This window comes from Hesperophylax consimilis, chromosome 24, assembly GCF_061612785.1.
Source record: "Hesperophylax consimilis isolate HC1 chromosome 24, BYU_Hcon_1.0, whole genome shotgun sequence".
Classification (NCBI taxonomy): domain Eukaryota; kingdom Metazoa; phylum Arthropoda; class Insecta; order Trichoptera; family Limnephilidae; genus Hesperophylax; species Hesperophylax consimilis.
The window spans coordinates 20,796,560-20,816,895 of record NC_142859.1 but is presented as its reverse complement, the minus strand read 5'-3'; the positions used below and the strand labels follow the sequence as shown (position 1 = coordinate 20,816,895).

At 34.7% G+C, this 20,336-nt stretch overlaps 1 protein-coding gene across 5 annotated transcripts in view; it reads right to left on the bottom strand.

The window, feature by feature from the left end:
• LOC149412058 (uncharacterized) overlaps window positions 1-20,336 on the bottom strand; it is an 86,231-nt gene that overhangs the window by 24,200 nt on the left and 41,695 nt on the right. The window contains exon 1 of one of the 5 annotated variants that reach the window (XM_089646450.1): window positions 18,931-19,039. The exons of the other annotated variants lie outside the window; for them this stretch is intronic. Coding sequence (XP_089502576.1) covers window positions 18,931-19,030 — 100 coding nt within the window. The 5' untranslated portion in view covers window positions 19,031-19,039. Of the gene's footprint in view, window positions 1-18,930; window positions 19,040-20,336 lie in introns of those variants that run through there. 5 annotated transcript variants of the gene reach the window in all.

The following is a 20,336-nucleotide window of genomic DNA, read 5'->3' as shown; positions in this document are numbered from 1 at the left end:
TTTGCCGGCAACCCGGTCATTTATTGTATTGAAAAAAGGATTTTTGACAATGTTGGTAGATAAGTTACCCGTCTCACTAGACAACGTCCGAGACGGGTAATAAATAAATAATGTAGAAGAGATAACTTGATTTGAAGGATAAATATTACATAGAATTTATACAGAAAAAAATTGATATAGTATATCAAAAGAATATAATATGTCTCATTTTAGGATAATTAAGTAGTTTATTTATTTATTTTAATATCAAAGTTATAAAATATACCATATACAGTAAATTATAAACTGTGACATCAGAAAATATACAATTAACAGAAACTCTAGATGGATATAAAAAGTTAGAGATACAAGTACATGCAAAACTTATAGGTAAACTAGGTTAGATTAGTATTGATTGAAATATATGATAGTATAAATACATGATATAATATATTACAAATGCTAAAATGTATACATTTATATTCAGGTTTTGGTTGAAAGTAGGTAAGTGCCAATCAAGCTGTTGGTTCACCGTATTGAATATTATTATTGACCAAAGTTTCCTCAGTTGCCCCAGGCACTTCATTTTGTATACATATTTATTTGATTTTTTACGTAAGTATGAGTAGACTTACATTTTATTGGTCATGATTTAAAAGATATGATATTCAAGCCTTTTTGTACCTAGCTTCTGTGCAGTTAAACAGATCCGCTACATCTGCGTACCTATTACTAATTTCATGTAATCTAGGTACAAGCAAGTTGTTGTGTATAAAGCTTCGGGCTTTCAGACACAGATGGCAGTGCTCTTAGTTTTAGCCTCCGACGACAGAGGGCGTCTCAGCTTTAGGTTAGGTTTGATTGGAATCCCACTGGGAGACCGAATCTAGCTAGTACCGATAAAGGTTGACCAACGCGGTTATATTGTACACGCGATATTCTAAATAAACCAGTTAATAACAAGTAACCTATTTATTACTGAAAGAGGTATCTTCCATCCAAGGAGTGTTGGGAGTCTGTGGCAAGAAGTCCACGGCTGTATATCCCGAAGGATAGAACATCACAGCTGGCGCAGTCGAAGGATAACTGGAGAATTTTTTTTTTGTTGTCACACGGCAGCAGAATTTTGTCAACCAGGAACGTGAGGACTAAGTCACGGGGTGACTTCCAATTGTGTTTTCCTTCGTGGAGAAGGGAGACAAGATTGGTTATCCAGGGCCGTGGAGGCCTAGGATCGACGATTTCTGTTCTAGGAATTAAGAGGCAATTTACCAGTGGACCATTTTAACAAAGGAAAATAATCCATTGCCAAGGCGAGCGGTGGAGCTAATTTGGAACAATAAAACATTGCCAGGACGTGCGGTGTTTGCAGCATTTATCTATTGCCAAGGCGAGCGGTGGATAATAACAACTTTTGAAGGAATTTCTGAAAGACTGGCGGCGGAAAGAAGAGTTCCTGAGTTAAGTAGTTGTTTTTTTTGTTGGAGGTTATTGTTCCGGGTTTTGTTTTTTTTTTCTTGTGTGTTTTTATTGTGGTCTGTGCTTCGTGTAGATATGGAATCGGGAAGAATTCCGAGTTTTAATCATCTCGAGGGAGATTGGTTCGTGTTTAAGCTTCGTCTAGAACAGTTTTTCGTTATAAATGATGAGATTAACGCGGATAAAAAAAGGGCGTTTCTGTTAAATCTTTTGGAGCCGGATACACTCTCTTTGTTGATAAATTTGTGTTTTCCACTTAGAGTTACGGACGTATCATTTGAAAAATTATGGGCACTTCTTGAAAAACATTGCAATAAAAAGCGTTCAGTATTCAAAGAACGCGAAGTATTTTTTTCAGCAAGACAAGAGGCGGGCGAATCCATTAAAGATTTTGGGGTTAGATTACGATCTTTGTCAACTTATTGTGAATTGAAGCTAGGTTGGAGAAAAAATTAGTAGATATGTTTGCCATTGGATTATTACCGGGTCGCATTAAAGACAAGATTTACTTGGAAGGGCTGAAATTGTCACTTAGCGAACTAGAGGAAATAGCTAAAAGTATGTCAGTTTTAGACGTTCCAAATAATTCAGTTAAATCAGAGGTTAACATCATCAGTAAGAATACTAGCAATAGGCATTTTTCTAAGGGCAATAAACAAAAGTTTGCCGCGAGTTCATCTGTAAACAAACCGTCGTATACAGTACCATCGGGTGCGAAAACCCAGTGCCGAATTTGCAAGAAAACGGGTCATTGTACTAATTCATGCAAATTTCGCAATGCGAGATGCTACAAATGCAATGAAGTAGGTCTTCTGCAAAAATATTGTGTGAATAATAACTTTTCAAATAGTGTAAATCCAATTGTTGAGGATTTTTGTTGTAATAATCATGTGATAGCTTCAATAAAACCGTTCACAGCAGACATTATAATTAACGACAAGCATTTAAGAGCGATGGTCGATTCGGGATCTTCGTTAAGTGTAATGCAGGAAGAAATCTTTAAGCGTCATTTTGGTTCATTAAAATTATTGGCGGATAACCGTATCATTACTGGGTACGCAGGGAATCCTTTGAAAGTTATTGGCAAAGTTATTTTTGACGTGAAGTTCAAAAATAAAAACAATAATGTTACATTTATAATTGTTGCGGGAGGTTCAGATCTAATTGTAGGTAGAGATTTCATGGATATTTTTGGGTTAGAAATCGCTTCAGTACAAATTACAATTAATTCGGTGGACCCTGAAGAGGAATATAAGGATTATTTATCGCGTTTGCCGTTGGAAAACTCAGAGGAAAAATCGGAAAACGATCTAGGTTCCGATTTCATAGGCTATATAGAAAAGTGTGAACACTTAGATGTAAAGCGTATAGTCGCAGCGACAGGCTCAGACCCAGAAATTCAAGGAATTTTAGGGCATCTTCGTAGAGGGTGGCCCAAGTGGGTAAATCGCGACAGTTTTTTATGGAAATTCTGGATTAAAAGGAATGAATTATCTATTGAAAATGATTGTTTGTTTTGGCAACATAGAATTATAATTCCAAGTTCGCTTCAGAGTATAGTTTTAGATTTGTTACACAGATCGCATTTGGGCATTGTAAAAATGAAGGGATTAGCCAAAGGTTATTTTTGGTGGCCGTCAATGAACAAGGACTTAGAGAAAATCGTTCAAAGTTGCAAAGATTGTGCAGCAGTTAGGCCGTTACCACCTAAGAGTCATTTATCAGTCTGGCCTAATTCAGGATCAGCATGGAAGAGGCTGCATCTGGATTATTGTGGGCCAATTTCGGGGAAAATGTTTTTAGTTATTTGCGACGCTTTCTCAAAATGGGTAGATTGCGTGGAAATACCGAAAGCAGACTCAAGTCATACGATTAATGAGTTGAAGAGAATTTTTTCAAATTTTGGGTACCCGGACTGTATTGTAACTGATAATGGAACCGTTTTTACTAGTCAGGAGTTCAAAGATTTCTTAGAATATAATAATATTGAGTTTTTAACAACGCCAGTGCGTCATCCCCAAAGCAAAAGGCTGAAAACTCGTTAAAAACAGTGAAGAATTTTTTAAAGAAAATTCTTGTTAATAACGTACTTAAGTCAAATTATAAAGATAGATTATATGAATTTTTAAGTGATTATAGGAATATTCCACATTCCACAACTGAAATTGAACCCTCAGTGCTAATGTTTGGTAGGAGATTAAAATCAACCTTTAGTAGCCTTTTACCTAAAAGTTTTGAAGAAAACGTAGCAACCTCGACAGAGAATTTAGCGAATGCGAATATTAATAAAGGTCAGGTAAATCAGTTTAGGAATTTCGGTGGGGTTGTTTGTAGAAGTTTTCAGATAGGTCAGAAGTGTTTAGCGAGAGACTTCAGACAAGTGAATAAATGTTCTTGGGCAAAAGGAATTGTTGAAAAAAGACTTGGAAAAAAACTGTATATTATTAAAATTGTGGGGACACAGATGTCGTGGAAAAGGCATATTGATCAACTGAGAGGATGTCCGCAGCACAGGGAGGAAGAGGCTGAGAGTGAACTTTTCGCGTCTGATATGACGAAATGCTGGGCAGATGAGGTTGACACGTCACTCCTTTTGAGAGATTTTAACCGGTGTTCTCTTGATTTCAGGTCTCCAGGGAGAAACGGAAGCCCACCACAAAATGAACCAGCACCATGGGCGGGACGACTTCGTCCCAGACGTCTTTGAAATGACCTCCAGGGAAAGAATCAGCTACTTATAGAGTCAACATCTTTTTGGAGTAGAGTCAGTGCTTAATGAATTATTTAATTTTGTGTGTAATGATATATTTTCAAATATTTAGTTCTTGATTTTAATAATATTGATTTTAGTGACATCTGTTTGCGATTGTATAGATTCGTGATTTTAAAAATAATACTGTAACAATGAAATATCGTAGACAGGTTTCTAGTTTAGCAGGGGGAAGATGTTGTGTATAAAGCTTCGGGCTTTCAGACACAGATGGCAGTGCTCTTAGTTTTAGCCTCCGACGACAGAGGGCGTCTCAGCTTTAGGTTAGGTTTGATTGGAATCCCACTGGGAGACCGAATCTAGCTAGTACCGATAAAGGTTGACCAACGCGGTTATATTGTACACGCGATATTCTAAATAAACCAGTTAATAACAAGTAACCTATTTATTACTGAAAGAGGTATCTTCCATCCAAGGAGTGTTGGAAGTCTGTGGCAAGAAGTCCACGGCTGTATATCCTGAAGGATAGAACATCACACAAGTGTTTGAAATGTTCAGTCAGGGGTTTTTGGTTTTTTAATGACGTCACTACAGCCATGACCAATGAAAAGCCCTCGTGGTTTGATCTCTCACTCTCTCTAGCATAAGACCCGTGTCACAGAAAGAGAGGCTACGCTCCACCTCCCCGGAAATTTCGGAAACCATGTGACCACATGTGACGGATGTGACGCCATCTTGACAATCTTGACAGTTCAGATTTTTGCATGTTGTTGTGTGTTGTTCTTTTAAAATTTCTGAAGATAAAGTTATCAAGCCGTGTTGAGTGAAGGGCTGTAGTGACAGACAGTAAACACGGAGTATATGAGGAGAGCAGGTTCTGCGAATGGGCCTGGCGAATTGATAGAATCGAATACGTATCCTACCCTACAATGGCGAGATATGCGTTAGTTTGCGGCTGCTATTTCTCCATTAAAAACAAAAAGCCCAATGGAAGTTCCGCACTGCCAACTTTAAATCTACCCGGCATTGGTAGTTATCCAGATTTAAAATAGTATCGGACCCGTTATGACGAAAATACAGATGTGAATATCCCTTTGTTTGCCTTCAGTGGTCCATGTAATGTGTAACTTAATTTTACCTAAGAATTGAATTTATTTTTAGACCCCATCCGTTTTCCATCAGGACGGTGTGATGTCATAAAAGACCATAATTACTTATTTTAAAAGAAAAATATACTTTCAGTATCGCCTTGGTTCCATAAGACCACCATTCAAGAATTGAAACGTTGCTTGAAATGGCTTTAGCCTTATTTGGAGACCAGAGACATAGCCAGGTACTCCCCACATTCTTCTCACCCATCTCCCCCTCCCCACTACCTTCAGCTTCCCGACAAAATTTTGTTTTTTTTTTCAATTTATTGAAATTTTGTTCCTGAACAGAAAATCAATTTCGTTAGGAGGCATCAGTTTCTTTTCAAAGCAGTGTATATCTAATTAAAGATCATAATTCTAGAAATTATCTTTTAAAAGGCCTTAAATATGAAAATATCGAAAGCGACGTAAAAATTGTCAAAATTTTGTAACACAAGTTTTTAGAGTTTTTTTTTTTTAATAATTTTAAAAAAATCTAAAAATATCTGTATATATTTGATTTTAATAATAGGTACGCATTTCAAATTGCCGCCAAAGTATGCGAGACCGTTGGGGCTGTGACGTCATGCTCGCCGATGTATGTATCTACGTGGCTCGAGGTTCCGCTAGTAGCTCTTGTTACTCTTGTTAGCAGCTCGAGTAAACTACGTAGACAGAACCTACGTCATATTATTACCATACAAATAGTAATGCGCAAAATTCACACACGGATCCGCCCGTGTATTACTGTGACGCGACGGACAGGTTCAATGAGCCAATGAACAAAATAATTTTCCCTAGATTTCAAATCAAAATTTCGCTTGATTTCAGTGGTGATTTTCAATTGTCCGAATGTCCGGATGTTCGCATGTGTAATGTCGTCGGCGGTTTTGCTCGGCGGACAGATTCACAAATACATATGCCCATCTATTAGTACCTATTGCCTGATTGTGAAATTTGTCATCTTATTACAAATTTATCGCTAGAAAAAAGACTTGTATAACGATTACAAATGGGAAATTTTATTGTTAGATATCTCATTTCAAAATTTTATAAATAATTTACGACGGGGAAAATATTATCATTGAATCGCTTATCATTATTTATCAAAAAAGATCGCGGAAATATGTGTATTTATGCTTTTGCGTGACACCTCTCATGAGCCCCCAGTCTGATAAACGGTGTACAATCGTGGGCACTTTATCGTCACCCGATTGGGCGATGCTGTGAAGTAGGTTAAGGTAAGGGCCGTAGAAAGGGATATGTTAGTACCATATTACAATTAGGAAACGCCAGTCCGGCTATCTCCCTAAAGATCCTGATGCTCTATTCTACTTACTAAAATCATACGTTGATAATTGCTCTGGTGGACCGCACGCTATAGTTAAAATCTTCTGGTAAACCGCATGCCTTTAAAGTTGTTGCATTCCAAAAAATCGCGGAGGAACACACGTCCTACTAATATTATGTTTACTGGTAGACCGTGCGCCAAATTTTAACTTCCCTGGCAGGGTGTATATTTCGTGGCAGTCCTCACGGTATATTGCACATTTAACAGAAGACCGCACGTCATAATATGCATACACACATATTTATTTACGGGTAGTACAAATTTTCTGACACACCATGGCTATACTGGAAATGTCGTTGTGGAACGCACATCACGGTGTAATTTTTTTGGCAGACCGCACGCCATAACGTATATTAACGGGTACCTAGACCGCACGCGATAGTGTGAATTTTGTGGTTGACCGCACGCTGCCCCTGCATTCCCAATTTTTTAATTCCCGATTTATAACAAGTTTATCTTGAATTCTTTAAGATTTTAAGACAAAAAATAAATTATTTTTGAAGATAATATCCATACCTTTGTTATGCCGAAACGTTAATTATATAAAATTCCCCCTATAGAAAAAAAATCGCAAAGGAAGCTTTGAAAATTATTGAAAACACGGTTTAGTCTGTTATTTAATATGTAATAGGCATGAAAAAAATCACAGTATATCTTTAAATGCAAATTAAGCATTTCAAGAGGTTTATGCTCTATTTTAAACGAGTCGTATTTTACTAAACATCTACCCCATTTCCGCTTAATTTTTATCCTTTTTTATATTAGCGCTCCCTCTAACGTTTGTATTTACATATTTGCCTTTCAAACCATCTTTGAAAGCTTACTACGGGGCCTTTAATAAAATTGTATTTAAGACGTGTAAATTAAGTGTCTTCCAAAATGCAGGGAAAATGTTTGCTATATTTGTAAGAAAATCTCACTATGAATACGGAAAAAAAAACTGTAGGAAGTAATAGTCTAGTAAGGTAGAACTACGGAAATTTACCAAAAGTTACCTCGACTTATAATCATTTGGTGTGTCACTTCAAATTAGTTTATCTCGTTATAAGTATTATCGGTATCAATTATTATTAATGAATGTCTTAATAAGTAACAGTGTCGGATCCAGCATAGGTTCAGTTGGAAGTGTATAGAGGGAGTTAAAAAAAATTTCAATTTCGCTCTCCAAGCAATTTGTAGTAGGTACTACAAATTAGAGAGGGAGCGCGCTAGTATTAAAAACGACTAAAACTAATAAGCGAAAGCAACTATAGTAAAAGAGTATTGGTACTTTGAGATTTTTTTTCATTCGAGGGGATTTAATTGATTACTTTTTTAAACTCGGTATTCAAATAGAGATTATCTTAAAAAATAACATGTATTTTTTGAAGAGCAAGGCGACACAATACCCTGATAACGGGGATTTGCCCCGACGCTCACATTTTAATTATTTCTGATGAGCTTATTACTAAAATCTTAAATGTTTCTAGAGGGATTCGAAGGGATGCAAGTTATTTATATTTAAGATTAATAAAAACAGGACCTTACAATTAAATATATTATGTAAAACGATAAGTACATTTTATTAAATGTAAAATGTTGTAAGATAAGCGGCAAGTACCAGATTTTATTTTTCTAGACAATGAATTAGTAACTTCCCGACGATTCCCTCACAAAAGATTAGAGATTTTATTAATTTATTCATAAGAATTAATTAAAATAAAAACACTCGCGAAAATCCAATTTCTGGCCAGATACACGAAAAACGACCGCCAGTACTTCAAAACTCTCTATTGTGCGTAGTATATTTGTGTGCGGGTTGACAAGGAGTTACTACGTATTGATTCAGACGCCGCGAAAGTTCCGGCCTGTAAGGTTGTGTGTCACCCGGCCCGTCGCTCTGGTCATTTCTTTTACGTATTTTTTTTATTTAATCAAACGATTACTTTGAAATCTATTAGTGAAATTTTCTGTTTTTTATAATTTAACTTCTTCCTCAAGTGAGTAAAGGTTTTTTATATAAATAATAAATATAAATATAAATAATAACCAATACAAAAGAATACATTGTTAAATGCGTAAATGTGTAGGCACTTGAGAAAAAAGATGACACTAAAGTATTGTCGTTATGTTATTATGTATCATTTCTAGCCCAAGTAGACTTTTTGACTATTAATCTTTTTTTCACGCGACGCGGCTGTCTGTCCGGTTGTCACAACCAGCGGCACAGAATGTTATAGAGTGCCCCTTCACTAGAATCGTTTTCCTAGTTTTATTTATTTACGCCCTACTGGGCTTTTACATTAATTTCTAATTATACAGTCATGTTAGTTGTAACAATGGAATATCTAATAAATTATGGTAAAATAAAAGGAGTTTTTTTACTAAGGAGTGGTATTCTCTTATATTTCAATAAAGTGTTTGTGAAGAGTTCGTTTCATTACTAATACTCCAGGGCAATTACCGATTCGCGATCGTAATTATTCCGGTAGTCCCAATTTTTTTATATGTTTTATAAACTGGTCCCCTGATGTAAAATCTGAGTTTCCGACCTTGGCACACTTTCGAATTTCAAAAATTTGTTGTTGGGTAATTTAACTGGTTTTGGTGGATAAGAGCTTGGATACATATTAGAGTTAAAACACATAAATTAAATACCTATTTATTTTATGAAATTTTATTTTCTACAAAATTAGTATCAATAATTTTTTCACAAAATTGTACTGGAAACGAGATATTTACAAAAAACAAAAGCTAGTCGCGCAAAAAACTTGTTTTTTTCAAAAATATACGCACCTTTACGACTTTCTACCTCGGTACCTATTAGAGATTGAAGAAAATTGTTTTCACAAAAGTTGTAGGTAATTTTATGTTTTACTTTAATTATCTAGCTAATTTAGCCAAAATTTGCATTGAGAATGAGATATTTTGGAAAAACTAGATTTTGGCGCGATTACAGCCGGTTTTTTTAAATGGTGGCGCGAGCACAGGTGCGCCATGGTCGGAAATTCAGATTATACATCATGGGATCAGTTTATAAAACATATAAAAAAATTGGGACTACCGGAATAATTACGATCGCAACCCCCTTTTTGGCGCTATGTGTACTGGCCTATAATACGGAATCCCCAAATATATCGACAACATTCTCACATTTATAACCCAGATAACATGTAGGTACGTTTATCATCAACAAATCAATACAAAAACCGACCAATATCATATAACAACAAAGGCAAAGGCATATGGCAACAAAGAAAAAAAGAACAGGTATCCGCTAGTAAGCAGGGTGAAAAAAATCAAAGGCAGAATAAAGAACACAGAAAAAATGTGCAATTAATGCTTGCTTCTAGACTCAGCAATATACCACCTCTATCTATATTACAGCAGGTAATTTATACACTTGTATATACCCGTCTATACGTACTTATACGCTCGTGTGTATAATTCCAAAATTTGATTGAAAAGTGAATTAACATAATGTTTCTAATATTGTTTTTATTTAATCACGAAAATACTTAATATATCAATAATCCGATGCCTAAAGGACCGATTTCACCGGAGAAAAATTCTGAGCAAGTAATAACTGATTTAAACATATAATTTTATTATGAACGTATTGAAGTCGTAAAAAATTTTCAAATACATATTTCCCATACATATTGTTTTCAATTATATATCCGTAATAGAAATTTTAAACCGTTAAATATTTATGTTATAAACAGAAAGCCTACCTCAAACATTAACGAATTCTTAATGTATCATGAATCTATTTTAAATAACTGTACAGATGATACCCTTATCTTTGGTGATTTCAACATTGACATTCTTCAAAAAAATAATACATCTCTTAAATACATCAACACGCTAGACTCATACAACTGTTTCATATGTAACACATCCTATCCTACACGAGTAACAGATACCTCTACTTCTCTAATAGACCATATCATCTCAAACAGACAAAATATTTCCTCAACTACTGCAAATATAGATGCCTACCTAAGTGATCATAACATTTTGATATTAGATTACCAAAACAGCTTGAAACATCACACTAATAATAGAATACATTCTTTTTCAAACAACACCAAAACCGATAAAAACATGTTAAAAACATATGTAGAATCCCACAACTTTCCACACGAAACCACCAGTAATGCCAATGAAATCTGTAATAATTTTAATGAATACATCAAAACAGCAATAAAATCATCCCAACATAAATCTGAGTTACGCATAGGAGACCAACGGAGGGGTAATACTCCATGGTTTGATGCAAAATTAAATGCACTTACCAAACAGCGCAACAATGCGTTTAAAATCTGGAAAAAAATCAGCAAAGTGATATATTCACAGCACTGAGAAATAAAACAAGAAATCAAGTTACCAACTATAGAAGATATGCTAAAACCAAATACTACACGACTATATTTAAAGAAAACCTGCGTAATCCGCGACAGACATGGAAAATAATAAATGCAATTCTAACAAATAACTCGACACCCCAGAAAGATGAAATTGAATGTCTTCTCATTAAGAATGAAGAAATAACATGCCCAACACAGATAGCTTCAACTTTTAACAACTTCTTTATATCAGTTGGGGAAAACTTAGCAGCTACAATAGCATCATATCCAGATGATTCTATCACTATAAACACGGATCAAAAAGCAATCCAGTCCTTATACATGGCCAAAACAAATAAAACAGAAGTTCTCAGTATCATCTCTCAACTAAAGTCTAATGCATCTCCAGGTTTAGATGGAATTACACCAGTGTACCTGAACTTTTGCAAAGATATATTAGCTGACCACCTTGTTTTTCTTATTAATCAATCCCTGAATAGTGGAATCTTCCCAGATCAACTAAAGATAGCAAAAATAATTCCGATTTACAAAGATGATTGCAAAAAAAATCCTTCTAATTACCGTCCTATATCCATCCTCTTTGTCGTCTCTAAAGTTTTTGAAAAGGTTATTAAGCTTAGGCTCACTAAATATCTCCTATAAAACAATTTACTCGCATCCCAACAGTATGGATTCAGAAACCAATCTAACACAAAATGTGCTGCCTTCGATTTTGTATACGCCCTCCAAAAGCATATAGACCAGGGTAAGCATGCTGCAGGCTTATTTATAGATTTAAAAAAGGCTTTCGATACGGTTGACCATGGGATACTACTAAAGAAGCTAGAACACCTAGGCATAGTAGGCACTCCCCTGAAGTTACTGTGTAGCTACCTCTCTAACCGACACTGTCAGACCTTTGTTGGAAAGGGGACAAGCAGCATGGGAACGATAAAATGTGGCGTGCCTCAGGGCTCCGTACTTGGACCATTACTATTTTTAATATATATATAAATGATATTGCTAAATGGGGACTTAAGGGTACAATACAACTCTATGCAGATGATACAGTGATTCTTTATCACAATAATGATTTAAACGAACTTGAAAAGGAAATGGAAAGTGATGTAGCTTGCCTGGCAAACTGGCTGCGATTAAACAAACTTAGCCTAAACATAAAAAAAAAACACATTACATACTGTTTGCAAATAAAAAAATGTATGTCTTAATATAAGTCTTGATAATAACCCCCTTGAAAGGGCTGATGTTACAAAATATCTTGGCCTTTTCATTGATTCACAACTCACATGGAATCACCAATTTAAACATGTTCTATCCAAAATTACTCATATAACTGGTGTTTTATATAGACTTCGCGGGTTACTTCCTCCCTCTCTATTAAAATCGATTTACCATGCTATGATTCACTCACATCTAATATATCTCGCCGGAATCTGGGGATTTGCTACAAAAAAAATGATTTCAGAAGTCCAAGTCGTCCAAAATAGAGCCCTGCGAAATATTTTCAGTTTACCTTGGGACACACATGTCAAAGACATCTACAGAAACACCCAAATACTTCATTTTAATACCATTCCCACTTTTGAAATAACGAAAACTATATTAAAAGTAATTCAACACTCGGCACATTCCAACACTACACTCTATTACAATTACGACGTACACCAACACAACACAAGAAATCACAACAAACTACATATACCAAAAATCAAATCAACAAAATATGGACTAAGATCCCTGGAATACATAGCTCACACAAAATATAATCAACTACCCAACGAGATCAAATGTGCAAGTCAATGTAAAAAGACCCAAACTAACATGCTCAAACTTCATCTTATTAATGACTATCTGAAATAATAATGTTGTGTATGTCCCATCATATGTCCATTTAATACATACAGCTATATGTTTCATGTAATGCGTATCATTCCCGCAATGAGTTTATTAACTCCTGGGAGTACAATGCTTTATATAATATACTATATTCTGTATTGTATACTTTTAATAAAAAAAATTAAAAAAAAAAAAAAAATTGACGTAAATAAAGTAAAAGTTTTGTTTACACAGGAAGAGAAGAAACCCGTTATTCTGGAAGGAAGGAGAATAGAAGACATATTTTTTCTTTAACTGTATTAAATAGAATTTCGCAGCACGACTCTTTTTATGATTGTAATTATCTAACTTAGAGATAGTTGAGCGTATACTTCGAGATGACAAGTTCTGGGAAGAAAAAATGCTTATTAAATTAACTAATTTTTAAATGGATTGCATTCTTGTCGAGCTTATCGATCCTGGAGTCACAAGGTCTATGAATGTTCGTGATCCTCCACATATCTTAGATATTGTATGTAAAGAACGTCAATTTGGAAATCGTCGTTTAGATTTCGACGAAATGCTATTTATTGAATAATTATTTTAGTTTTTTATATAAAATTATTTTTACTATTTCTAACTTATATTATAATAAATGATGGCCTTTATACAAAAAAAGTTGCATCTTATGCTTTTTACATTACATAATTATTTGTTTTATGTAACTTTTTGTAAACGATAATAATAAATATTGAAAATGACTGATATTTTATTTATCTTGTCAATATATTCAGATATAATTATGATCAGATATTATGAAAATGATTCGTGATTGAATACCGTATTGCTTTGACATCTGTCAATGAAGAACACGTCGGTTACGAGTCATAAGATACTGCCTACCGTCTAGCAGTATGGTTACAGAAATCTGATAAGAATCATAAAATCATGAGCTCCTTCTGCAATAGGTAACGTTTCTATCGAAATTTGCCTAAAACATGCACATTCAACTTAATATTACTATTCACATAGTTTGAAAGACGCCCATTATTAAGCATTTCATGTTCAAACCTTACTCATGGGTACCATCTAGTGGATTTCATCGCTGCTCTGACTTCGAACTGTTCGTGGTGTCGGGTGTTCCCCATTGCAACGTACTTCATTCCTCTGAACCCCGAAATATTATAATATTTAATTCGAGCGGAGCGCGTGTGAAACTAATTTGCTTCGCCCACTTAAATCGCGTTCACGCCCATAACTGATATTTTTTTAGGATCTTATTTCGTCTTAAGGGATAGCATGTAATATCCACTTGAACGATTGTTGGCATATTATGCCAAGTTTGTAAAAACATTTTGAGCTATCACTTGCCGTATTGTGCCAAATTTATACAACCTAAAGATATGATATGGACGGTAAAATTTAGGTGAATTCTCTGGCTTTAAGCCGGAGTAAGCAGTTTTATTTGTTTCCTTATAAATATTTTAAGGAATGGCATTAATTAAATAATTTGGTGTATATATATGACATCAATCGCTCGAGTGAATGACTGACTTCTTCTATCATTCACTGGTATATATATATTTTTTTGTTTTATATTAACTCCACACAGGAGGCCCTGAAGAAAAAAATTTTCCTCAGGGCCTATGTCATCTTTGGGGATGCTGTGTGGAGGGTCTTTTGGTGGAGAGGAAGGAGTGAACATGGGTCTTGAAGAGTCCCATGTTGTAGGAGGGAGGAAACACAGAGGCCGGCAGTTCGTTCGACAGCCGAGCTGTTGAACTTAAGAACGAATCGTAGAAGCGACCCGTTCTCATGTGACAAATATCAACCGTCTACAAATGTTTGGCGCGCGTTTGGCGTGTATCCCGACTACTCACCGGTGCCGGAGGGATCAATGACGCTAGTTCCTCAGAGCATCTTCCATTGTAATACCGATAGAACAAGGACAGGATACCTACCTGACGCCTGTGCTCTAAAGATTGCAGTCCGTTTGTTAAGATTGGCGAATCTATCAAACGGACCGCCCGTTTTTGCACAGAGTCAAGGGTTTTTTTCAGGTATTTAGGGGCTCCGGACCAGAGATGGCTGCCAAATTCGACAGTAGGGCGCACTAACACCACAATTTCACTGTTAAAAATTACATTACATAGACTTTAATTTGACTCCGTATCTCATTCCAGTGCAGAGATATTGTGTTACGTATTCCTCGGCGTACCCGACTTCTTCATCATTCAAACCACTATCTAAATACTTCTGGCACTAATAAGAACAATTTTGAAAAATTTTATCACTGTCGGATGAATGGTACGGGACTAAAAAAAACATTAATTTTTAAACAGTAACTTCAGGAGGTAATTCTACGTGATAGTAGAAGTAAAAAAATATTTTTTTCGAAATTCCAACATTTATGGTTACTTTTCAGGTAAAATTGTTCCGCCGTGTATGTCTGGCATTGTTACTGCTCTGTTGCTAAATCTGCGGTGTGTGTCTGGCATTGTTACTGCTCTGTTGCTAAATCTGCGGTGTGTGTCTGGCATTGTTACTGCTCTGTTGCTAAATCTGCGGTGTGTGTCTGGCATTGTTACTGCTCTGTTGCTAAATCTGCGGTGTGTGTCTGGCATTGTTACTGCTCTGTTGCTAAATCTGCGGTGTGTGTCTGGCATTGTTACTGCGCTGTTGCTAAATCTGCGGTGTGTGTCTGGCATTGTTACTGCTCTGTTGCTAAATCTGCGGTGTGTGTCTGGCATTGTTACTGCTCTGTTGCTAAATCTGCGGTGTGTGTCTGGCATTGTTACTGCTCTGTTGCTAAATCTGCGGTGTGTGTCTGGCATTGTTACTGCGCTGTTGCTAAATCTGCGGTGTGTGTCTGGCATTGTTACTGCTCTGTTGCTAAATCTGCGGTGTGTGTCTGGCATTGTTACTGCTCTGTTGCTAAATCTGCGGTGTGTGTCTGGCATTGTTACTGCTCTGTTGCTAAATCTGCGGTGTGTGTCTGGCATTGTTACTGCTCTGTTGCTAAATCTGCGGTGTGTGTCTGGCATTGTTACTGCTCTGTTGCTAAATCTGCGGTGTGTGTCTGGCATTGTTACTGCTCTGTTGCTAAATCTGCGGTGTGTGTCTGGCATTGTTACTGCTCTGTTGTTAAATCTGCGGTGTGTGTCTGGCATTGTTACTGCTCTGTTGCTAAATCTGCGGTGTGTGTCTGGCATTGTTACTGCTCTGTTGCTAAATCTGCGGTGTGTGTCTGGCATTGTTACTGCTCTGTTGCTAAATCTGCGGTGTGTGTCTGGCATTGTTACTGCTCTGTTGCTAAATCTGCGGTGTGTGTCTGGCATTGTTACTGCGCAGTTGCTAAATCTACCGTCGCGGCGTCGTGCGCTCAAGCGCTGTCGTACCGTCAGACTTTAATTGCCGCGCTTCGTGTCATTAACATTTACAAACGTAAAAAAAATACAATGTAAAGAAACAATAAATAAATAAAACAATGCGTGTTTTTAGTTTTACATATATACTGATTCAGAACTTACTTATTATAATAATCTATTTTGTAAAAATGATATTTTAATGTATGTTGCGTTGCGGCAGTGCGGCATATTGTTCAAACATATAGGTACGATAATGTAATTGTTTTAATCGTAGAAACACGCTGTTCAAAATTAGTATGATTTTTCGGATCTCATTGAACTGTAATTGGTAATTTTACTGTAATTGGAACAAATATTCTGCTGTACAATAATAATAAAAAAATAATGTATTGTGAGTATGAAAGGGACACATCGTGGTTTTGATTTTGTTATTGAGAATTTGTGTGTATTTTCGCTTGCCAACAAAATCCAAATAAATGGAATATTGTAAACGTATTCAAAAACTAATAACTATTTTTGAAAGGTGATGAAATATGCCTTCAAATTTGATTATCTCTAAATAATATAAAATAAAGTCGCTGTACGCGTTCGTCTGTTTATTCGCTCAGTTCTTCTAAACAACGCCCCGGATTTAGATAGAGTTTTCACTACTATTTAGAAAATTTCTTCCGGAAGGTTTAAATATATAATACGTGCATATTATTTTTATAGAAAGTAGAGAAAAGTCGATGTTTTATAACAAAGTCGTAAAAATATATTTTCGTACACTTACAAACTTACGAGATACATCAAAATAATGTACTACGGAATTATATATCTTAATAATAAATTCAAATACGTGAATCGTGAGAATAGTGTAGTAATTTGGGTTAGGGTAGGCAGAGCTGCATTATCGATTTTTTTGCCAGCACAACATCTTCGAATGAATTAAAAATTTGTGAAACCTCCATCCAAGATTTCGATCGCTAGGATGGAGGGCCAATAAGGCTCCGTAGTAAGAATTCAAACAGAAAAGAAAATGGTTTGAAATTGAGATATGTAAATACGAATGTTAAAGGAGCGAGCTTATATTAAAAATCTATTGTAGGCGTAAGCAAAAATATTTAATAAAGCATGACTTATTTAAAATAGAGCAAAAATCTCTAATCCAATGTCTTAAGCAGCATTTAAAGAAACACTGTGAATTTTTTCGTACCTACAACGTGTTAAATAACAGGAACAGATTTATTTATAATAATTTTCGGAGAAATCCTTTTTTATCGTCTGAATTTTGCATAATTACTTTTTCAACTTAACAAAAAAATGTATAAAGATCATCTTCAGGAATGCAGAGCCATTCCGAATTTCTACCGACATAATATAATTTATATTTTATTTTTTTAGAGAATCTCTATTCGGATGCCGAGTTTAAAAAATAATCGTATATATTGCCCCCAATAGAAAAAAATCGCAAAGTAAGCTCCGAAAATTGTAAAAAACACATATAGTTCTGTTTAACATTTTTCTGGTAAAGCGACTTTAAAAATTGTACATACAAAATATGTTAGTGAATGAATGCATAGTAAATTGTATTACTTAGTCCTCCTAACCAGGGTGACCTGTGCTGAGGCGAACTAAATTTATTCATTTCTATTCTATTTGTTTTCTATGTCGTTTTTAATGTTATTTTCAGATTTTTCATTAATCTCTTTCAGCCAGATTTTTATTCTTGATTCGTAATCATTCTATTCGCTTTATATGTGGAGGAAGGATGTTGTGGAGTTTTTTCGCAAAATAAATGTAGTTTCTTTGTCCGAATGTGGTTTTATGACTTGGAATATTTTAATGTCATTATGATTTGATGTAGTGTGATGAATACGCGGTATTGTAGAGGATGCAGTATTTTTTAATAGTTTCAATTATATTCTTAGGAAATATTTGTTGTACATTTGGAATATCAAAACTATTGAAAATTTCAATCAACATGTTATTAAAGATGTCAATGTATATGTATGAAAAAAATATCAAATGTTTAGAGATTTTGGTTCTGTTTTAAGTAAGTCGTGCACGTTTTATTAAATATTTTCACAACAACTATTAATATATAATTTTATTCTCATATCTCTCTTTCAACCTATCTTCAGTCATCTTATTTTTGAACGCTTATAACGGAGTCAAAGCGAAGCTTACTGGTAAATCACTATTTTGATTAATGTTTATAACCAATTCGTTTACATTGTGAATACCAAAAAATATGTTTTATATAAATTGAAGCTTTTCCTATCGTTTCGCTTGAGTAGAATACAAATAAAAAATAAATTACTTAATAAAAAATATAAATGTAAACTACAATTTTTATTTTATTTTCAATAGAAATTTATGAACGCGTAAAGGAAACATCTTTTAAAAAATACAATATTATAGCTAAGATTATCTGTGAGAATTTCACTTTATTAACTTTTTTGCTTTCTTATAAAATTATTTACAAAATAAATAAAAAACAGTTTTGTGCTTGAAATCGAACGTTTCTAGACTCCGTTTGTAAAGCAATTATAATGCCTATTACCTAAAATATAATATGTTATACGAAGAATATACACATTTTTGGCTTGTAGCTTCCTCTTAAAGTTTTCTAAACATTATCACTGGTAAAACCTATTCCTCGTGGGTCCACAGTTATAATAAACAAAAATTTTCAAGGCGCCAAAATTCAACCATCACCACTTGGCTCAAATATTAAATATAATAGAAAAAAATAATGGTTTCTTACGATTATGTGGAGACGTTATTCTACAACCGTTACAGAAATACATCACACCCGCCAGGAGAACAAATATCCCCATACCAACCGCAAAATACCAGACAACCATTTTTACGATCACTCAATCGAGAATTGGCAACTTTTATGGACAGAAACAAAACTTTTTAAAACTTCAAACAATTGATTTACGTTATGTGATAGGTAATGTATTTTTTATTCGCAAATCGAAAAAACATGGCGACGCAAACGAATTAGTATTAAATGCGAGGCATTTATCAGATATGCCGGAATACAATGATGATGGTTGAATTATTTTATAAATAAGAGCTATGCTTTATCTCTCTTATCATAAATAGATTCACCTGTGACGTTTCAGTGAGATTATATAAGACTTATATTATAACTTAGCTATAAATAATATTATTCGTCTACATAGATTAGGCTTATTCAAGGAGATTATTAGGTTTTGTTGGATGTTCTTTGTGTACGTAATATTTAAGAAACAAAAAAATTGGGTTTACAGTGCGTATAATTTTGCTGTACCTAATCATAATAAACTAAGGCCCGGTGTATCAATCTATCTGTATCCTCGCTAAGCACGATTTCCTCGCTCAAATTTAAGCGGGCTAAATCGGACGCTCAATCCTTCACAAGTTGCAGAATCAAATCATTTTTTAGCCGAGCAATAATACTTCCAGTAATTTTGTTGAACTTGAACACACTTTTAAATGAAATTAAAATGCTTAAATTATCGGACCGAAAGAATTTTCACTGACTTATTTATAGTATTTATATATAAAATTCTAAATGATTTTATATTCCAGAATTGCTTGCATTGATAAGCTCTCCGATTTCACTACGTAATAAGAGATTTCGGGATTTATTTCAGTGCAGAAATTCTGGGAATAAGTACCATATGCATTCCTCATAAAAAAAAACTTATGGCGGTCAATAATTATACCGAGTAAGTGGTCATCTTAAATTTATCACTTAACAATAATAAAAGATTGTTACTGAGGCAGTTCAGTTATGTATTATAAATATGTACTGTATTAATATACAGGGTGTCCGGAAACTCGTAGTACAAGCGGGAAACTGGTGAATCTACATCACATTTGGAGTCGATTTTGTAGTATTTTTTTTTTGATTTGAGTTTTCGTTATTGAGTAAATCGAGTTAGAAGTTGATTTTTTGTTTTTTTTTTGTTTTTTTTTAATCAAATTCTTATAAATTATTACTGAAGATCAAAGTACCCGACTAACTAAAACTATTTGAAAGTGAAACAAATGAAGAAACTCGGATTTGAAGCATTATTTTGAAATCACCCTTCATTTAATCCGGTGTAATCATAAAATATTTCTGCTCTGCAGGGTTAAAACATCTGTTGTTCAACCCTAAACACCAGAAAAAACTTT